We start from the raw sequence: 16,852 nt of genomic DNA on the forward strand, positions 1-16,852 counted from the left end.
CAACAAACAATTTCGTCTAGCTATTTCTGAACTTGATGGCCACACTCAAAGGTTGAATCTGAAAGGTAAACTCAGCAATATGAAATGATCATCTTCCAATCCTAGACACAGTGTTAAGGCCAAGATTTGCCATTTCAGCCCACCAAATCATTGCAAGTAAGTTTCGCTCCATTACAAGAGTTCCTATTCATTAACTGTCAAATATCTGAAAACTACTTATTTTATTTATACTACGCACACAAAGCCACAAGAACAAAAACTACTTAAGTTAGGGAAGGCAAAGATCTCACCTTTACCCAATAATTTCAGTCTTTTAACAAATTATTTTAAAAAAACACCCAAACCCAAAGCACCAAAAACTTGTTTTTATTGTTCAGAATATACACTGCCAAGACCAACAATTTCTCCAGATAAAATTCAGTGACAGTGCAGTTTCACAGTCTCTTAATAAGCAATCTGGTTTTCTCACTTGTCTCAACAGCTATGACCATGCAAACCCCAATGTGAGCTAGCTTGTGTCCTCCTCTCACTCACTACTGATGTTGAGTCAGTTTATAATTCTATGCCTTAGTTAGAAATATACAGTTTTATGACATTTTGGAGTTTGAAAAATGCATCATCAGTACAAAAAAACAAAACTGGAAGTCATACTCAAACTCACTGCTTTCCAGGTGGCACCAGCTCATAACTGCCCCTCCTTCTTTTGATTTGAACCACAAGACAGGTACCACTTCTGGGTCACTAGAGCAACTCCCATCAGACTACATCACCAGAGCACCTCTATTAGCTTACGCTGCTTGCCATATAATGGGGTGTAGAGTGATAACCAATCTTCTGTTGTTCCTACTGAGAAAAGGACTTTTTTACAAATAATATCTGTCAGTAAATCAAATAATTCATTGTTAGTATATTCCTTATAGCTTGATCACCAATGGGCTATTATTATAACAAGTTAAGAAGCAGATCTGCATTTATTCAAATAGGCAACCTCTTGTGACTCTAAGCATGTAACCATTTAAGAATCTAAGAAGCCAGAGAACTTTTCTGGGAGATTCCAGTTTAAAGGGAAAGTAAGCCACAGAATTCAAGGAGTCAGGAAGCTGGGGCACACTTACCTAGAGAGTTACAGCCCGGTGTAGGACACTTCATATTGAAATTATAGCTTTCATGGAAGCGTCGGCGTTTAGGGCGATGGGAGAGGTCACTGCCTGAGTCCTTCAGAGACATGTCCTTGGCAATGCTCTCATCATGAGACACGTTGGGGCTGGAGATGTCAATGTCAGACTCTGAAGAAGGAGCATTTCCAGTTGGAGTTCGAGGTGGAGATTCATCATGATCAGCTGTATTTTTAGTTTCTAAAGCAAAAACAATTGGTAAAACTCATAAATGAGACTCATTTAAGTTTATTTTTCAGAAGAGTTTCTGCTTATTTAAATTTTTCAGTAGAGTTTCTAGGCTTTCCAGAGCCTGTTTCTGATTTAACAGTAAGTCTCAGCTACTTATCTGCAATAAATTCTAACTGAAATGAGATTTTATGTTTACCTAATACAGCAAATGCTTGAATCTGGATAAAGAGGCAATCTGTCAGATATGGAAAACTCAAATATTTTCCGTTAAAATAAGTGAAAAACGGGGGGAGGGCTGGGCAGGGAGAGAAGTGCAGCAATGAATGAATGGAAATCCAAAATCTCTGTAAATGTTCATTAAAATTATTAAAATAAATAAAATTTTAAAAAAGTGAAAAAGTGTTAAGACTCTACTATCAAAGGCTGGAAACGTTCCAGATCCAAGACCCCAGAGCTCTAGCTCTTGTAGGTGTACATTGCATTTATTCTCTCTAGTCCTCCAATCATAGGAAAAGAAAGTAGTCTGGAAATATTTTTATTCATTAGTACTATACCTTCCTTCCAGGAAATGCACAAAATAGAAAATAAATTAAGATAATGCACAACCAACCATCTAATATCGAAAGAGCAGAATTTTCCCAGAAGGAATGGCGGGGTAGGAGGATTAATGGAAATGAAAATTGTAAGTAAAAAGTGATATTACATCATAAGTATTACACTCAATGTTATAAAAGAAAACATACATGAATGGTTGAATTAAAAACAAATTTGTTTTGTACCCTTACACTCAAATCACATGCAAAAAAGGTGTCTGTCAGCTGTATGACACTCAAGAGGTTTGGTGGCAGTGAGTGAATAGGACTTTGATTCTGAATTAGCACACTATTAATCTAACAATTCAATGCTAAAACTGCAGATCCTAAGTCAGGGTTTGAAAGACCAAATGTCCGTGGGAGGTAGGTGAGTAACACAACCTATAGGAATTAGGCAGACCAGGTTGTGGCTGTGGTCAGGAGGAGAGCTCATTCTCCATCTAATGGGGACATGGTTAATTCTTCTAGTTAATTCTGCTGTGAAAGAAAAACCAAACAATGTTCTCTATTGTCATTTTGGGTTCTTCCATCATTTCTTTAAAATACAAACACAAGTTTTTATGCAAAATGTCTTTCTTTTCACAAACTGGCAAAAAAATTGGCAAGAAAAATGAACAGTGTACAAGCAAACATAATCCAGCAAATCAATTGTCTCTGTTAGCATGCCAGAACCAGCTTAAAAGTCTGCAGTCTCTGGTCTAAGGCCTCTGATTTGGGCTGAATTGGGATCTCAATACCTAAACCACCCCCAAGAGGCAAGGGCACTACTAATCAGAAATTCAGAAAGACAGGAACTGATAAGCATAACTAAAAAAAAAAAGAAAAAAAAAAAACCAAGCAGCCAGTTCAAGTCTTCTTCATCTTGAATGAAAGAGCCCTAGTCACTTCCTAGTATAAGTCCAAGCTAATGTAATATCCCAACCCCAACCTCTTTGGACCTCCAGAGAGAACAAGCCAGAGCTAAACTGTCCTCAGCAAGATATAAGAACAGAAGCAGAGAAACCTATTTGAAGTCAAACCTTCTTAGGATTAGGCATCTGTATATGTAGTTATGCATGTCCTCTGTAATAAGAGTCTATCAACCAGGTCTTTTATAATGGGTCCAAATCAAACCACACTCACCTCGATCAGAAAAATCAACCACTTGCTCAGTTTCTGAGCCAGACGAACGAGTCTGCCGAAGGGGATATTTTTTTGGAGTCACTGGAGTGGGCTGTTGCTGACTACGGGTCACTCTCCTGGTAGAATACGCAGGTTCCTCAGTGCCAAAAGACTGCAAATTTCGAACAGGGCTGGAATCTGATTATAATTTTAAAAGATAATATGAAAATAATTAAAAGAAAATCAAAGAATGCTTGTTTTACTACATCTGATTTATGAACATGCAGATTTTCATATACATTATTTCACAAAATGCAACAAAGTCTTGAATCTAAGTTTATGAAACAAAATATAGGCAAAGCGCCTAGTTTAAGTGTTGATGTTGTTATGTGCTGTCAAGTCAGAACTAAGTCATAGCTGAGGCTTCAGGAGCTTTTCAGAGTCAGCAAATCACACAGAAGTAATACGCTCATCTTTCTCCCGTGGAACCTAGTGGATTCAAACTGGTTGCCTTTGGGCTGTTAGTACAACTCTGTATGGTGTAGGACACCAGAGCTCTTAGGTGTAGAGACACCATGTAAAGTAACATTAACAGTTTACATTCTAGAATCAAGAATAAATTTAATTCAACTCCGCCCCACTATATATTTAACTGTGGTATCATGGACTAGTTAATCTCACTAAACCTGCTCCCCAATCTGTAAAATTGGTAAAATCAGTTAACACATTCCTCATAAGGTTTCTGTGATAAGTGAAGAGAATATACATAACAGATTACTCAACATGATCACTGGTACTGAGAGTGGATTCTGTCACTATTAGCCATGTCCTTTCTTTCACTACTCTAACCCAGTAATAGATGTTCTATTACTAATGGTTTACCAATAAACAGACATTTCCATAAAGTAGAACTTTTATTTCTTCTTGATTATCCTATTTGATATGCTTATAGACAGTAATGCAAAAAGAAAGTTTTTTTAAAAAAAACAGTTTTAAAAACTCATAGACGGAGAGTAATGTTACAGAGCGGAGAGAGTGAGGAGGCTGCGTCTGGCTCCCGCTCTCACAGCCATGGCAGTACATTGAGCTCCATAGAGACAGCGCCGGGCAGAGCCGGACGATACTGGGCGACTCTGTGCCTCGCGGACGAGAAATAACTAACCATGGGCAAAGGAGATCCTAAGAGGCCGAGAGGCAAAATGTCATCGTATGCATTTTTCGTGCAAACCTGCTGAGAGGAGCACAAGAAGAAGCACCCAGATGCTTCTGTCAACTTCTCAGAATTTTCTAAGAAGTGTTCAGAGAGGTGGAAGACCATGTCTGCTAAAGAGAAAGGTAAATTTGAAGACATGGCAAAGGCAGACAAGGCCCGTTATGAGAGAGAGATGAAAACCTATATCCCTCCTAAGGGCGAAACAAAAAAGAAGTTCAAAGATCCCAACGAGCCCAAGAGGCCTCCTTTGGCTTTTTTCTTATTTTGTTCTGAGTATCGCCCCAAAATCAAAGGCGAGCACCCTGGCCTTTCCATTGGTGATGTTGCGAAGAAGCTGGGAGAGATGTGGAATAATACTGCTGCCGATGACAAGCAGCCCTATGAGAAGAAGGCTGCTAAGCTGAAGGAGAAATACGAGAAGGATATTGCTGCATACAGGGCTAAAGGCAAGCCTGATGCCGCCAAAAAGGGAGTTGTCAAGGCCGAGAAGAGCAAGAAGAAGGAAGAGGAGGAAGATGAAGAAGATGAGGAGGACGAAGAAGAGGAGGAAGATGAAGAAGATGAGGATGAAGAGGATGATGATGATAAGTTGGTTGGAGCACAGTTTTTTTTCTTGTCTATAAAGCATTTAACCCCCCTGTACACAACTCACTCCTTTTAAAGAAAAAAAACTGACCTACCTGTAAGGCTGTGTAAGATTTGTTTTTAAAGTGTACAGTGTCTTTTTTTGTATAGTTAACACACTACCGAATGTGTCTTTAGATAGCCCTGTCCTGGTGTTTTCAATAGCCACTAACCTTGCCTGGTACAGTATGGGGGTTGTAAATTGACATGGAAATTTAAAGCAGATTCTTGTTGGTGCACAGCACCAATTAGTTATATATGGGGATGGTAGGTTTTGTTTTGTTTTGTTTTTCCATCTTCAGTTGTCTGATGTAGCTTATACAAAATAATTGTTGTTAACTGAATACCACTCTGTAATTGTAAAAAAAGAAAGAAAAAAAAGTTGCAGCCGTTTTGTTGACATTCTGAATGCTTCTAAGTAAATACAATTTTTTTATTAGTAAAAAAAAAACAAACTCGTAGATGGCAAAATCTATTCTGAAGTACTCAGCAGTCTTTACATCTTCAACATAATGATGCTTTTTAAGAAAGAAGTTCAAAATGGAAATTAAAACAAATTTTAAATACAATTTTTAAAAACGTTAAGATTATAGAAACCTGCTGGAAGGTCAGCAATGAGCCAATTCCGACTCAATGGTACTTAGGGACAACTCTCATGAAATATAGTCGCTAGAAAGACACCAGGAAAACAAAGTAACTAGAAAGACATCTAGAAAACAAAAATCAAACCAGTTACCATTGAGTTGACTCTGAATTATAGCAACATGACAGAAGCAGAAATGCCTGCAGGCTTTCTAAGGCTATAATCTTTACAGCAGCAGACAGCCACCTCTTTCTCTCAGGGAACAGTTGGTAGATTTAAACACTGATCTTTCAGTTAACAGCCAAATGCTTCCTAATTGTCCTATGAGGGCTCCCTAAGACACCCAGAGCTCAGGCATTTTCAAGCTATTTCAGATGTCCTGAGCATGGTCAATGATCATTTCTAATACTATGCCCCATTTTTTTGCATATGATCTGGCATTTCCTCAGTTACTCATGCTGCATTTCACCAGATCCACATTAACAGAACAAAAATGTGCTGACCAATCAACTGTGAATAATCAAGAAGAATGAAGCCTTTTTACCTTGAGAACTCTGGCTCAGCCTGGCTGAGGAGCGGGTGACTCTGGCAGACCGTCGCGAAGTGCCATCGCTCTCCGAACTGTCAGTGTGCTCGAGATCTGTAGAAAAATCGGAATCTTCGGTTCCATCTGAACTACTGCCTGCATTCCTCTGTAACACCATAGATCCAGACATTAGTACACAAGTAGTTATGGGTTGGTACTAATAGTGGAAATAAAATGTACTATGATGCTAAAAATACCAAGTTCAAACCTCAGAAAGAATTCCACAGATAAGCCCCTCCTGTTTGAGTCAATTTGCCCCGATTTAGGACATTTATATGGAACAACCTATAAGTAACATGATATTGTTAAATAAATGGAGGAAGAAAAATAACACTGTAATACAATTCTGAAGCATGACCCTTCGGAGATCAGAAGTTAAAATGTCCAAATAAAAATGGTATGACTGACACCCCATGATGCACTTACAAAAAGTCCAAAGAAGTGAGAAAAAGGTTGGTGCTGAGCCCCATTTGACTTAAGGGAGCTTCTGTTCAAAGTCTCCATGAATAACTATCATCTTTTTAAAAATCCGTATTAATTCAAAACAGCATGGTCCAAAGCTCTGATCTCAAAGGAATGGATGAAGATATAAACTCTTCCTATGTCTATCCTTGACATTTCTCCTCATTAAGATCTAAAAAAGCTTGCAAAAGACTAGAAGGTATTGAAACACTGAAATGATCTGGCACCTTTTCATAAATAATCATTTATCAACTACTGGTCTCCTAAAACTGATCAGTTATAGAGATAATTTTACCAGTAAGTATTACCATTATGGTGGTATTGTGTACTTCTGAGTCGGAACCAACCCATTGCTGATGCCCCAGTGGATTTTCAGAGGCAGTAAATTTTATAGGAGGAAACTGTCCGTCCACATTCTACAAAACCAGAGAGGAAAAAAGCATATGCTAAACACAAGTGCTGGATCCCTTCTCAAAATCCTTGAGGGCAGCTGTGTTTAGAATTCATAACTGTTTGGATTATCGGAAAGGAAATATGTTTTTGCACGTATTTTTAGAAAGAATTCTTTTTTGCAAAAACTCCACAAATGTTCTACAAGTAACAGGTTAATATTTCTGTAGCAAAATATATACATAAGCACACATAAAAACAGCCTCATGAGAGTTTAGAACAGACTGGGCCCCCAAACAAATGATAAAAAAAAGTACTCTCTGTACTTGAGGACTGTGGAAACGGAACTGTGGACCTATTGCACGGCATTGACATTATTTACTGCATTTGATATACTTAGGTGGTTTTTCACCATGAAAAAATACAGAGGCATTCAAATGTTTATAATGATTGTCTTTCTAAAGCATTTACTCCTAAGGAGTCTGAGCTGACTTGAAATGCAACAAATGGGTTTAGGGAGAGAATGGGACACTCTAGAGGTGTCGCGGTTAAGGCATATGGACACTAACAAAAAAAGGTAATTTGCTTGAAGCCACCAGTCACTCTGGGAGAGCATGAGGCACTCAGCCCTTAAGATTTACAGTCTGGCAACTATACGGGTTTACTAGGAATTGGAATCTGCTCAGTGAAAGTGGGCTGCGTTTGGGGTTTTTTATGAGAAGAAAAATTTCTGCAGAAACAAGCAACTTCAAGGTGAATCAGTCCAGAAATGAACTGAGGCCACCGGAAACACAGAAAACCAGGGGAATGGCTCTGGCATCTCAATCAAGTCCAATTACTCAGGTACTTTAGGCTCTGGTCACCACTGGTTTCTATGACCGTTACCCATGAGACTCTGTCCTTCTCCTCCAAAGCAGTCTTTTTTTTTTTCTATATTTTATTAATTTTCATAAACATTTACAGAGATTTTGGGTTTCCATTCATTCATTGTTGCACTATTCTCTCTACCCTCTTCCCAGTTTGTTCTTGTCCAAATGCCACAGTGCTTGTCAAAGCCAATTCTGATTAATCTTCTTTGTCAGTGTGTCCTTTGCCATTCCCTATCACTCCTCCCTGAGAGAGACTTCACCCTGAGTCATAAGGAAAAGGGGATGGCGTATTCTCTTAGCTACTTCCTGCTGAAAAGGGACGCTGTGGGTTTCAGGGTGAAGATCTTCTCTCACTACTCTAAAGGGCCCCTTTGGCAGTAGGAAACACAAAGACAATTATGGAGATTGATTTTGGGATTTAGGTGCACTCTTATTGATTGTGCTTGGCCGTACATGTTCATATCCTTGAAGATGTATCATGGGGGTGTTGCAACCTAGAAGACACAAATTTGACTAACAAGTTATAAGTACATGAGTCCAAAAATTATGGAAAAGTAAAAGAAAAGATTCTTTCATTGTTTTACAAACCCTCCCCCAGGTCCCCTCCACCATGTAGCCCTCGCTCTAGTCTCCTGTGATGACAGAAATACCTAGTTATATATCTCTTTTAAACAGTTTTCTCCCTCCTCTGTTTCAGTGCAGTATACATTATTGAACCCATCTTACTCAGTCTCTCCCCAACCCCAAGGACAGTCCCATTCTACAACAGTGGCATCATGTAATATTTGTCCTTTTGTGACTGGGATATTTCACTCAGCATAATGTTCTCCAGAGTCAAAAAAAAAAAAAAAAAAAAAAATGTTCTCCAGAGTCAACCATTTTGAATAATATTGCATGAGTTCCTTGTTTTTTAATGCAGCATAGTATTCCATTGTGCGAATATACCACAGCTTCTCTAGCCATTCGTTTGTTGATGGGCACTTAGGTTGTTTCCAACTCCTTGCTATTGTGAACAAAGCTGCAATAAACATGGGTGTGCATATATCTGCTTGGATGTCAGCTATGGTCTCTTCAGGGTATATTCCCAGTAGTGGAATTGCTGGGTCAAATGGTATCTCTATTTGCAACTTTTTGAGAAAGCGCCATACTGCTTTCCACAGGGGTTGCACCATTTTACACTCCCACCAACACTGAATCAGGGTTCCAGTTTCTCCACAACCTCGCCAGCATTTGTTGCTTGCTGTTCTGTTAAATTTTGCTATTTTGACTGGGGTGAAATGGTATCTCATAGTTGTTTTAATTTGCATCTCTCTTAGGGCTAGGGATTTTGAGCATTTCTTCATGTGTTTGTTAGCCATCTGAATGTCGTCTTCGGTGAAATGCCTGTTCATATCCTGTGCCCATTTTTCTATTGGATTATTTACCTTTATCTTGTTGTGGTGCTCAAGTATTTCATAAATTCTGGATATAAGTCCCTTATCTGATATGATATTACCGAATACTTTTTCCCAGTCAGTGGCTTCCCTTTTTACCCTATTGGAGAAGTTTTTGGATGTGCATAGGGATTTGAGTCTTAGAAGGTCCCATTCATCTATGTTATCTGCTCCTGGTTGTAGGTTTTCCAGGATACTGGGAAGACTGTTTATGTTGTGGATTAGGACTTCTAGTGTTGTTCCTAGCTTTTCTGTAATGAATTTTATAGTCCTTGGTTTTAGTCCTAGGTCCATGATCCACCTTGAGTTGGTTTTTGTGTATGGAGTGAGGTGTGGGTCTTGCTTGAGTTCCAAAGCAGTCTTAACTGCTCCCACTTCCTTCCCACATCACACTGTATGTACCTTTAAGTAGAAGATACGTTAAATCCTTTTACAGCGATTTGTAGGTCTGGTTTCCCTATCAGCCTGTAATTTCATTAAGCCAAGAATCATGTCTAATTGGGTTTTTAATACCCTGCAACAAGCACACAGCAAGCTGTCAATAAACATTTGTTGAATTAGACTCGATGACGTGTGTTTCTGATTCTGCTACTGCAAAGCTTGGCAACACCACCAGACTTTCGTTTGCTTAGAGGTAAAAAAAGTGAGGGTAGGCGGCATCCCTAGTTAGTCTTTTAACTCTCTTCTAGTTCTAGAAAGTTCTCTATGTTTGAAATCCCACCAACTGCATTCTCTAGGTGCTACCGAGCAGAGCGACCATGGAGAAATTACAACTTGGACTGCACAGAGGTTCCCAAGAGAACCTGGGAGAGGCCCTGTTCCCTCTGACCCAGTCCTCCCTCAGCTTTGTTGTGTCCACCAGAAAAAAAGGAAACCACCAGCGAAAACCCCGCCTCTACGCCGATTAGCATCACCACCCGGAAAGGAGGAGATTCATGCTACCCAATAGAAGTGCTGTTAAACCGCACCCCCAAAGGACCCATTGCCAAGCCCAGCCAATGAAGAAAAGGGGGATCGTTCTCTACAACCAGAGCGAGCGCGGTAGGGCCCAGAACAGGCTCCGCCCCCGCTCGCGGGGAGGTGACCGTTGAGCCCAAACAGGCGGTGTCACCAACCAATCAATATGTTTCTTGACGTCTCAGTGACCAATTAACGGTAAGAACGCCTCCGCTCTAGCCAAGCAGAGGGCGGGAATAATTGCAAGCATAGGCCGAGGCCAGGGTCGGGCCCGCATTTTTCTGTTGGGTTTGGACAGAAAACAGGGCTGCTGCGCTAAGTTCGAGGCGGCAGGAAGTTGAAATACAGCCGCTGTGAGGCGTGGCCAACTGCGTCACGTTCTTCAATTAAATGGCCTTAGAAACGGGCCGCCCCTCCACTCCCCATTTCTCTCACCTTCCTTCGTGGCATTGCCGGCGGCTGCGGCCCGATAGTTCCGACTCGGGCAGCGGCAGCAGCAGCAGTAGGAACGGTGGCTCCGGCGGGCTCCGTGGCGGCCTCTGTAGCAGTCTCAATACTGCGGACGATCCCAAGTGCCTCCTGCTTCACAGCGTCTAAAACCCTCTGCGCAGGCGCCGCGGGCTGAGGCGCTTTTTCCTTCACTTCCGGCTGAGGCTCGCGTCACCTGACGTTATGGATTATAGAGAATACTGGGAGGTGGGCGTGGTGTTCACCGCTTCTGGTGAGGCTAGTGTGCGCCATTTTGGAGTTGGGCAGAAAGTGGCCGAGCTGGACGGAAAGGGGGGGCGGGGAGGGTCGGTCCTTTTGGTTAGCTTAATGGCGGCCTTTGTGGGTGTGGGTAGCCATTCTTGTATCAGAAGAAGCCTAACAGTAGGGTTTAACAGTATTCATCTTTATCCTGGGCAAAGATTTCTTTGAGTCGTTTTAATTTAATGGAGACAAGGAAGGAAACCCCCAGAATCCATCAGGTTGCTGAAATGTAACCCCTTCGATGCCTAATCGGCTTAACGACGTCTCCGTTTATCATATAAACCAAGTTGAGAAGGGATCTTTTGCATGGGAAACTTTGTGTTTTAAGTCATTCCATATGTCAAAGAGATAGAAATGGGGGCTTTTAAAAGGAAAGAAGTGTGGTCTCCGTCATCAGGAAGTTTCCTGTCTGTTAGAGGAGATATTGATTGTCCTTGCCCTTGGCGAGCAGCAAGTAAGTCAGTCGTTCATGTCGCGGGAGGAGATAAAACACTTGATCAGTTCTTTGTAACTCCCGAGAAACCCCCATTTTGCCTCTTCATTGAGCGCCCATCTCTCTTCTCCACTCAATGGCTGGGAGAATTAGGCGACTAGGGGTGAAAAATAAGGCACGCCATACCAGATCATCAAACCTCTGGAAATTCTGCCTGGACTGGAGGTTGGGGGAAGGGTGAGAAGGGGAAGAATGTTGGTTTTGGAAGCTGGAGCTCAAAAAAGCCATGGGTAGGTAGTTAAATGCTTTGGAGAGGGCCTCGGAAGGAGTTAGTCAAGGATATAAAGCTGGAAGAAGAACCAAGTGAAAATAACTGGGAAGTGGAGAAAGGAGAGCTTGGAAAGAACCAAGGCTTGGTTGGCTTAAGGGCGGCTGGGTGGAGTCCAGGCAGGCAAGCTCAGTCATTAAGTTAGAATCCTGCATCCCAGTTTCAACCCTAAGAGGTCGAGGAAGATGGAGAGTCCCCCGCCCCCGTAGGAGCAGAGCTGAAGAACAAAGCTAGGAAAGGTAAACATCGCATTGATGTGCTAAACGGAAGGCTCTAAAGAGTTAAAATTCCAGCCCCTTACTAGCCAGCATTTTCTTTAAACATATCCTGGGCTGTTGTTGACACTGGCAGCTTTTAGTATTTAGAATTTTAGTTTTTAGTGTTTAGTATAAATACTCCTGAATAACCAACTTAGGTGGAACTTGTTTGAAAATAGCTCGTATTTCTTCTTCCTTTGTATCCCCTCAACTTGCATTCAATTTCACGCCATTACTCTTATTTTTCACTTAACCGGTGTGTTCCTGAGGTCACGTTTTATGTCTGGCTCAATCAACTAGTGGTAAGGAACTCTTGTGTCAAGAACATGTCTCATTTATTTACCAACCCCTCTAATAGTGACTAAACTGTGCATACCCCCATTAAATGCTTTCTAGTCACAGTATTAGGATTTTACAGTCTCAGAATGCAATGTTCAAAGATGGTGAGGTATGCTCTTCTTAGAAATTTGTATTTAAAATGAGATCTTACCCGACATAGCCATTCATAATACAAGTACCAGTATTACAAATGTTGAACGTTAGTGAAGCTCTTACAGTAGATTTTCTAACCTTGAAGCTGACACTCAAGAATTTATCGTTTCATTTAGACATAGTTCTTATCCTTGGAAAATGTATACTCCAGCAGAAAAATGGGAGGAAAACCAACACCAATTATTGTTAAGGGCTGTCAAATCAAAATTGCCTCATACATAGCTGACCTTCCAGTAGTCATAAAAAGATCTTCCTAAGGAAAAGAAAAATGCATGCTTAAGACAAGAACTGTTGTTAGGTGCAAGCGAGTAACCTCTAACTCCTGGTGACCTTACAACCGAAAGTTTCCTTTGCCTGCGCCATCCTCATTGTCTCCACCATGCTCAAGCCCATTGCTGCAGTCCCTATGTCAGTCCAACTGAATGAGGGTCTTCCTCATGTTCGCCAACCTTCCTAGTATAATCTCTTTTTCTCCAAGGACTGACCCCTCTTGACGACATATCCAAGTATGTAAGATGAAGTTTCACCATCTTTGCCTCCAGGGAGCACCCTGATTGCATTTCCTCCAAAAGAGATCTTGTTTGGGTTTTTTTAACAGTCCATAGCATGGTCTTTGCAATTACTTGCTGTGTATCAGAGAGCTGGGCTAAGGATGATAGAAGAAGAACTGATGATTTTGAGCTGTGGTGCTGGAGAAGAGTATTGAATATACCATGGACTGCTAGGAGAACAAACAGGTTCGTTCTGGTGAGGGTGAAACCAGGCTGCTCCTTGGAGGCAAGGATTCTGAAGCTTCGTCTGACATACTTTGGACATTTTGCAAGGAGGGACCAGACCTTGGAGAGGGACAGCCCAAGAGAGGAGGACCTTGGATGAGATGGATTGACTCAGTGACAGAGGTAATGAGGGGAGGTGTGTCAGAGACAAAAAGGTTGGCTCAAGATAGAGCAGGATTCAGAACTGTTGTGCATATAAGGTCACTGTGAGTCACAAGCAACTCAATAGCACATAACAACATAGTGTACTCTTAACACCACTACTTAGAGGTATTGATTCTTCTTCAGTCTTCCTTATTCATCATCTAACTCCCCAATACATGTGAAGCAATTGAAAATACTATGGCTTAGATTAGATACACCTTAGTCATTAAACTGACATCCTTGCTTTTTACCATTTTGGACCTGTCCTTGACAGAATTTTCCCTGTACAAGAGTTATTGTTGTTATGTACCAGTGAGTCAAAATCAGCTCATTGCTGGCCTTTCAGTGAGTTTTCACAGGAAGTAAATCACACAGGAGGAGACTACCCATCTTTCTCCTGTCGAGCAGCTGGTGGATTTGAACCACATGTCTTTGAACTGGCAGTGCAATGTAAACCAGCTATATTAAGAATGGAGAACCAAACTCACTGCTATTGAGTTGATTCCTACCTACTTCTAGCAACTCTGTAAGACAAAGTGGAACTACCTTTAGCATTTCTAAGGCTGTAAATCTTTATAAAAGCAAACTGCTACAAATTTCTCTTGATGGGTTCAAACTATTGACCTTTCAGTTAGTGGTCCAGTCTCTTAACCAGTGCACCATTCTTTCTCAAAATGGAAGGGAGAGGATATTAGAAACTTTATTTTTCAGCCAGATATCATCTTTACTTCCAGGTGTCACTTTTCTTTATGGTGCAGTTAGCACTCAAAGCAGGAATTGATGTTGGTTTCAAAGGTTTAAACCCCTTGCCTCCTGCCCATCCTCATCCACAGACTTCACAGATCCATTGTTCTTCCTGCCTTTGTAGCTTCACAGTCTTTCTTCTGCCAGGATACCCAAACCTCTTTAAAGTGTACTTTCTTCAGAAATTTTTTTCCCTGATTTGTTCTTTCAAAAAGAGCCCTGGTGGCTTAGAATGTCAGTGGCTCAGTGGTTCAAGGGTCAGTGGTTCATATCTACCACCTTCTCAGAAAAATGAGTCAGTCTGTTTCTGTTGAGATTTATAGCTGCAGAAACCCTGTGGAGGGTGGCCATGAGGCCAAATCTATATGAGGGCAGCAGCTTCTGGGTATGGATTCTTTCTAAGGCGGATGTTGTTGTTAAGTACTATCGAGTAGACTACATCTCTGAGTGACCTTATGAACAATAGAACTGAATTTTGCTCTGTCATGCACCATTCTCACAATCTCTGATGTGCTCAAACCCTTTGTTACAGTCACTATATCAATCTATCTTGTTGGGGATTGTTGTTGTTATGTGTTTTGAGTCACCTGCGACTCATAATACAATAGCCCTAAACCCTGCTCTATCCTATGCTGTATCCACACACTTACCTCCATTACCCCAGTCACTGAACCAATCCATCTCATTAAGGGTCTTCCTCTCCTGCGCTGTCCCTCCACCCTCCCAAGCAGACGTCCCTCTCCAAGGACTGGCCCCTCCTTGCAGCATGTCCAAAGTATGTCAGATGAAGCTTCAGAATCCTTGCCTCTAAGGAGCAGCCTGATCTCATCCTCTCTAGGACGAATCTATTTGTTCTGTTGGGGGTAGGGTATAGTAATACATATTTTTTTACTTCCTATTATATTTATAATATTTCTTGTACAGTTTGGTAGATATTCCCCATCCCCCTGCTTAAACAGACACAAAACTGTGCTGCAGTCCCGAAGGCACACAGTTTGAGGCCCCCACCTGCTCCATAGGAGAAAGATGGGCAATCTCCTCCTGTGCAGTTAACTGCCTCTGAAAACCTGGCAGGAGGCCAGCTATCAGTTGGTTCTGACTGTACAGTACACAACAACAGCATTACTGTTTAGTAACAGGGACCAGTCTTTGGAGGAGGACATTATGCTTAGAAGGAAAGAGGAACAGCACAGAAGAGGAAGACCCTGGATAAGATATATTGACACAGAAACGGGTAATGGAGGTACATGTATTGGAGACAGTGTGATTGACTCAGGGTAGAGCAAGGTTCAGAGCTGTTGTACATAGGACCTCTATGAGTCCCAATTGACTTGAGGGCACATAACAACAACATTACTATCCAGGACTTTAATGTCAGATTTGGATTTGAACTTTGGCACTGCTCCTTCCTATTTGCATTGCTTATGGACAAGTGTTTAAATTGATCTATGCCTCAATTTTCCCACCTATGACAAATGGCCTCCGTGATTTCACAGAGCTATTGTGAAGATTAAAGGAGATAATTGTAAAGCACATTTCCTGACAGAGTAAAATACTCAATAAGTGGCTGTTATATTGATATTTGTGATTTCAAGTCACCCTAGTCATATCATCTGAACATTTGTGACTGTATAATTATAGGATCTCAATGACTAGGGTTTTGGGGGTTTTTTGGTCTGTTCAACCTTGATTCAATCCAGCAAACACAGAGTAATTACTGTGACATTACAAAGCATTGAGTCATAACAGGATGGAAATAGCATTCTTTCCCTCGAAGTCTTTGAGTCCAGTAGGGAAGACTGACCAGTAAGTGCATAGTTTGAAAATACTATATTTTGTTTTATACTGTCAAGTCAGAACCTATCCATAGCTGACCCTCCAGTGGGTTTTCAGAGGCAGTAAATTGCATGGGAAGAGTTTGCGCATCTTTTACCTGTGAAGCAGCTGGTAGATTTGAACCATGTACCTATGTGTTTGCAGCACAATATCTTACCACTAAGCCACCAGGGCTCCCTTCGGATATTACATAGGATAACAGAAGGCTGATTCAGAAGGGAAGAAAATGGAAGTTTCATCTGGAAGGTTTAGGAAAGGATTCGTGGAACAGGTGAAACAAGTAGAATTTCATAGAACAAATACATTTTTGAGTGGACAAGGGATATAAGGTTTTCCCTGGAAAAGAACAACATGTATAAAAGTGCAGACAGGGAGCAGGTGTGTGTGTGTGTGTGTGTGTGTGTGTGTGTGTGTGTGTGTGTGTGAGAGAGAGAGAGAGAGAGAGAGAGAGAGAGAGAGAGAATGGCAAGAGGGGGTTGTTACCAAAGAAGAGGTGGGAATGGCTTTGGAAATTCGCTCATGAGGAAACTCAGATGCCTTGCTAAGGAACCTGGACTGTGCTGGAGGTGATGGAAACCTCTAAGGAACTTTTAAGCAGAGGAGTCACATGATCAGTCTTGCATTTTAAAGATCTTTTCTGGCAGCTGTGACGAAGAATAATCAGAATGTCAGGGAGACTGGTTAGAGCAGTGCCAGAGATGAGGAGATAGGCTGTTTTTTATGTCTGTCTGCCTTGTGTATTTTCTTACTCATCTTATCACCTCAGTTACATTCATAAGTTCTCTTAACCTTGCCACCCCCAAAGAGGAAAAACATAAGTCCAGTTGCTGCAGAGTGGGTTCTAGTTCATAGTGTTTCCATGTGTCAAGGCAAAGCTGTGCTCTGTAGGGTTTTTAAGGGCTGTGTTTTCAGGAATAGATCATCAGGGTTATTTA

At 41.3% G+C, this 16,852-nt stretch overlaps 1 protein-coding gene and 1 pseudogene across 5 annotated transcripts in view; one reads left to right on the forward strand and one right to left on the reverse strand.

The window, feature by feature from the left end:
* The window catches only part of KAT7 (K(lysine) acetyltransferase 7), a 33,744-nt gene extending 22,986 nt beyond the window's left edge, over positions 1–10,758 (reverse strand). For 2 of the 5 annotated variants that reach the window (XM_006889308.1, XM_006889309.1), the window contains exons 1-4: positions 10,593–10,746; positions 6,005–6,152; positions 3,062–3,238; positions 1,116–1,355 (exon numbers count right to left, since the gene is read on the reverse strand). In XM_006889308.1, the coding sequence (XP_006889370.1) occupies positions 1,116–1,355; positions 3,062–3,238; positions 6,005–6,152; positions 10,593–10,607 (580 nt within the window). In that variant the 5' untranslated portion in view covers positions 10,608–10,746. Of the gene's footprint in view, positions 1–1,115; positions 1,356–3,061; positions 3,239–6,004; positions 6,153–10,592 lie in introns of all 5 variants that reach the window. The other 3 variants (XM_006889310.1, XM_006889312.1, XM_006889311.1) reach the window with 3 other exon arrangements.
* Positions 4,204–4,914, forward strand: LOC102855098 (annotated as a pseudogene).
* Positions 10,759–16,852: the final 6,094 nt, after the last annotated feature.

The sequence above is a fragment of the Elephantulus edwardii genome, unplaced genomic scaffold (genome assembly GCF_000299155.1).
Source record: "Elephantulus edwardii isolate Elephantulus edwardi_28Jun2011 unplaced genomic scaffold, EleEdw1.0 scaffold00077, whole genome shotgun sequence".
NCBI classification, from domain to species: Eukaryota; Metazoa; Chordata; class Mammalia; order Macroscelidea; family Macroscelididae; genus Elephantulus; species Elephantulus edwardii.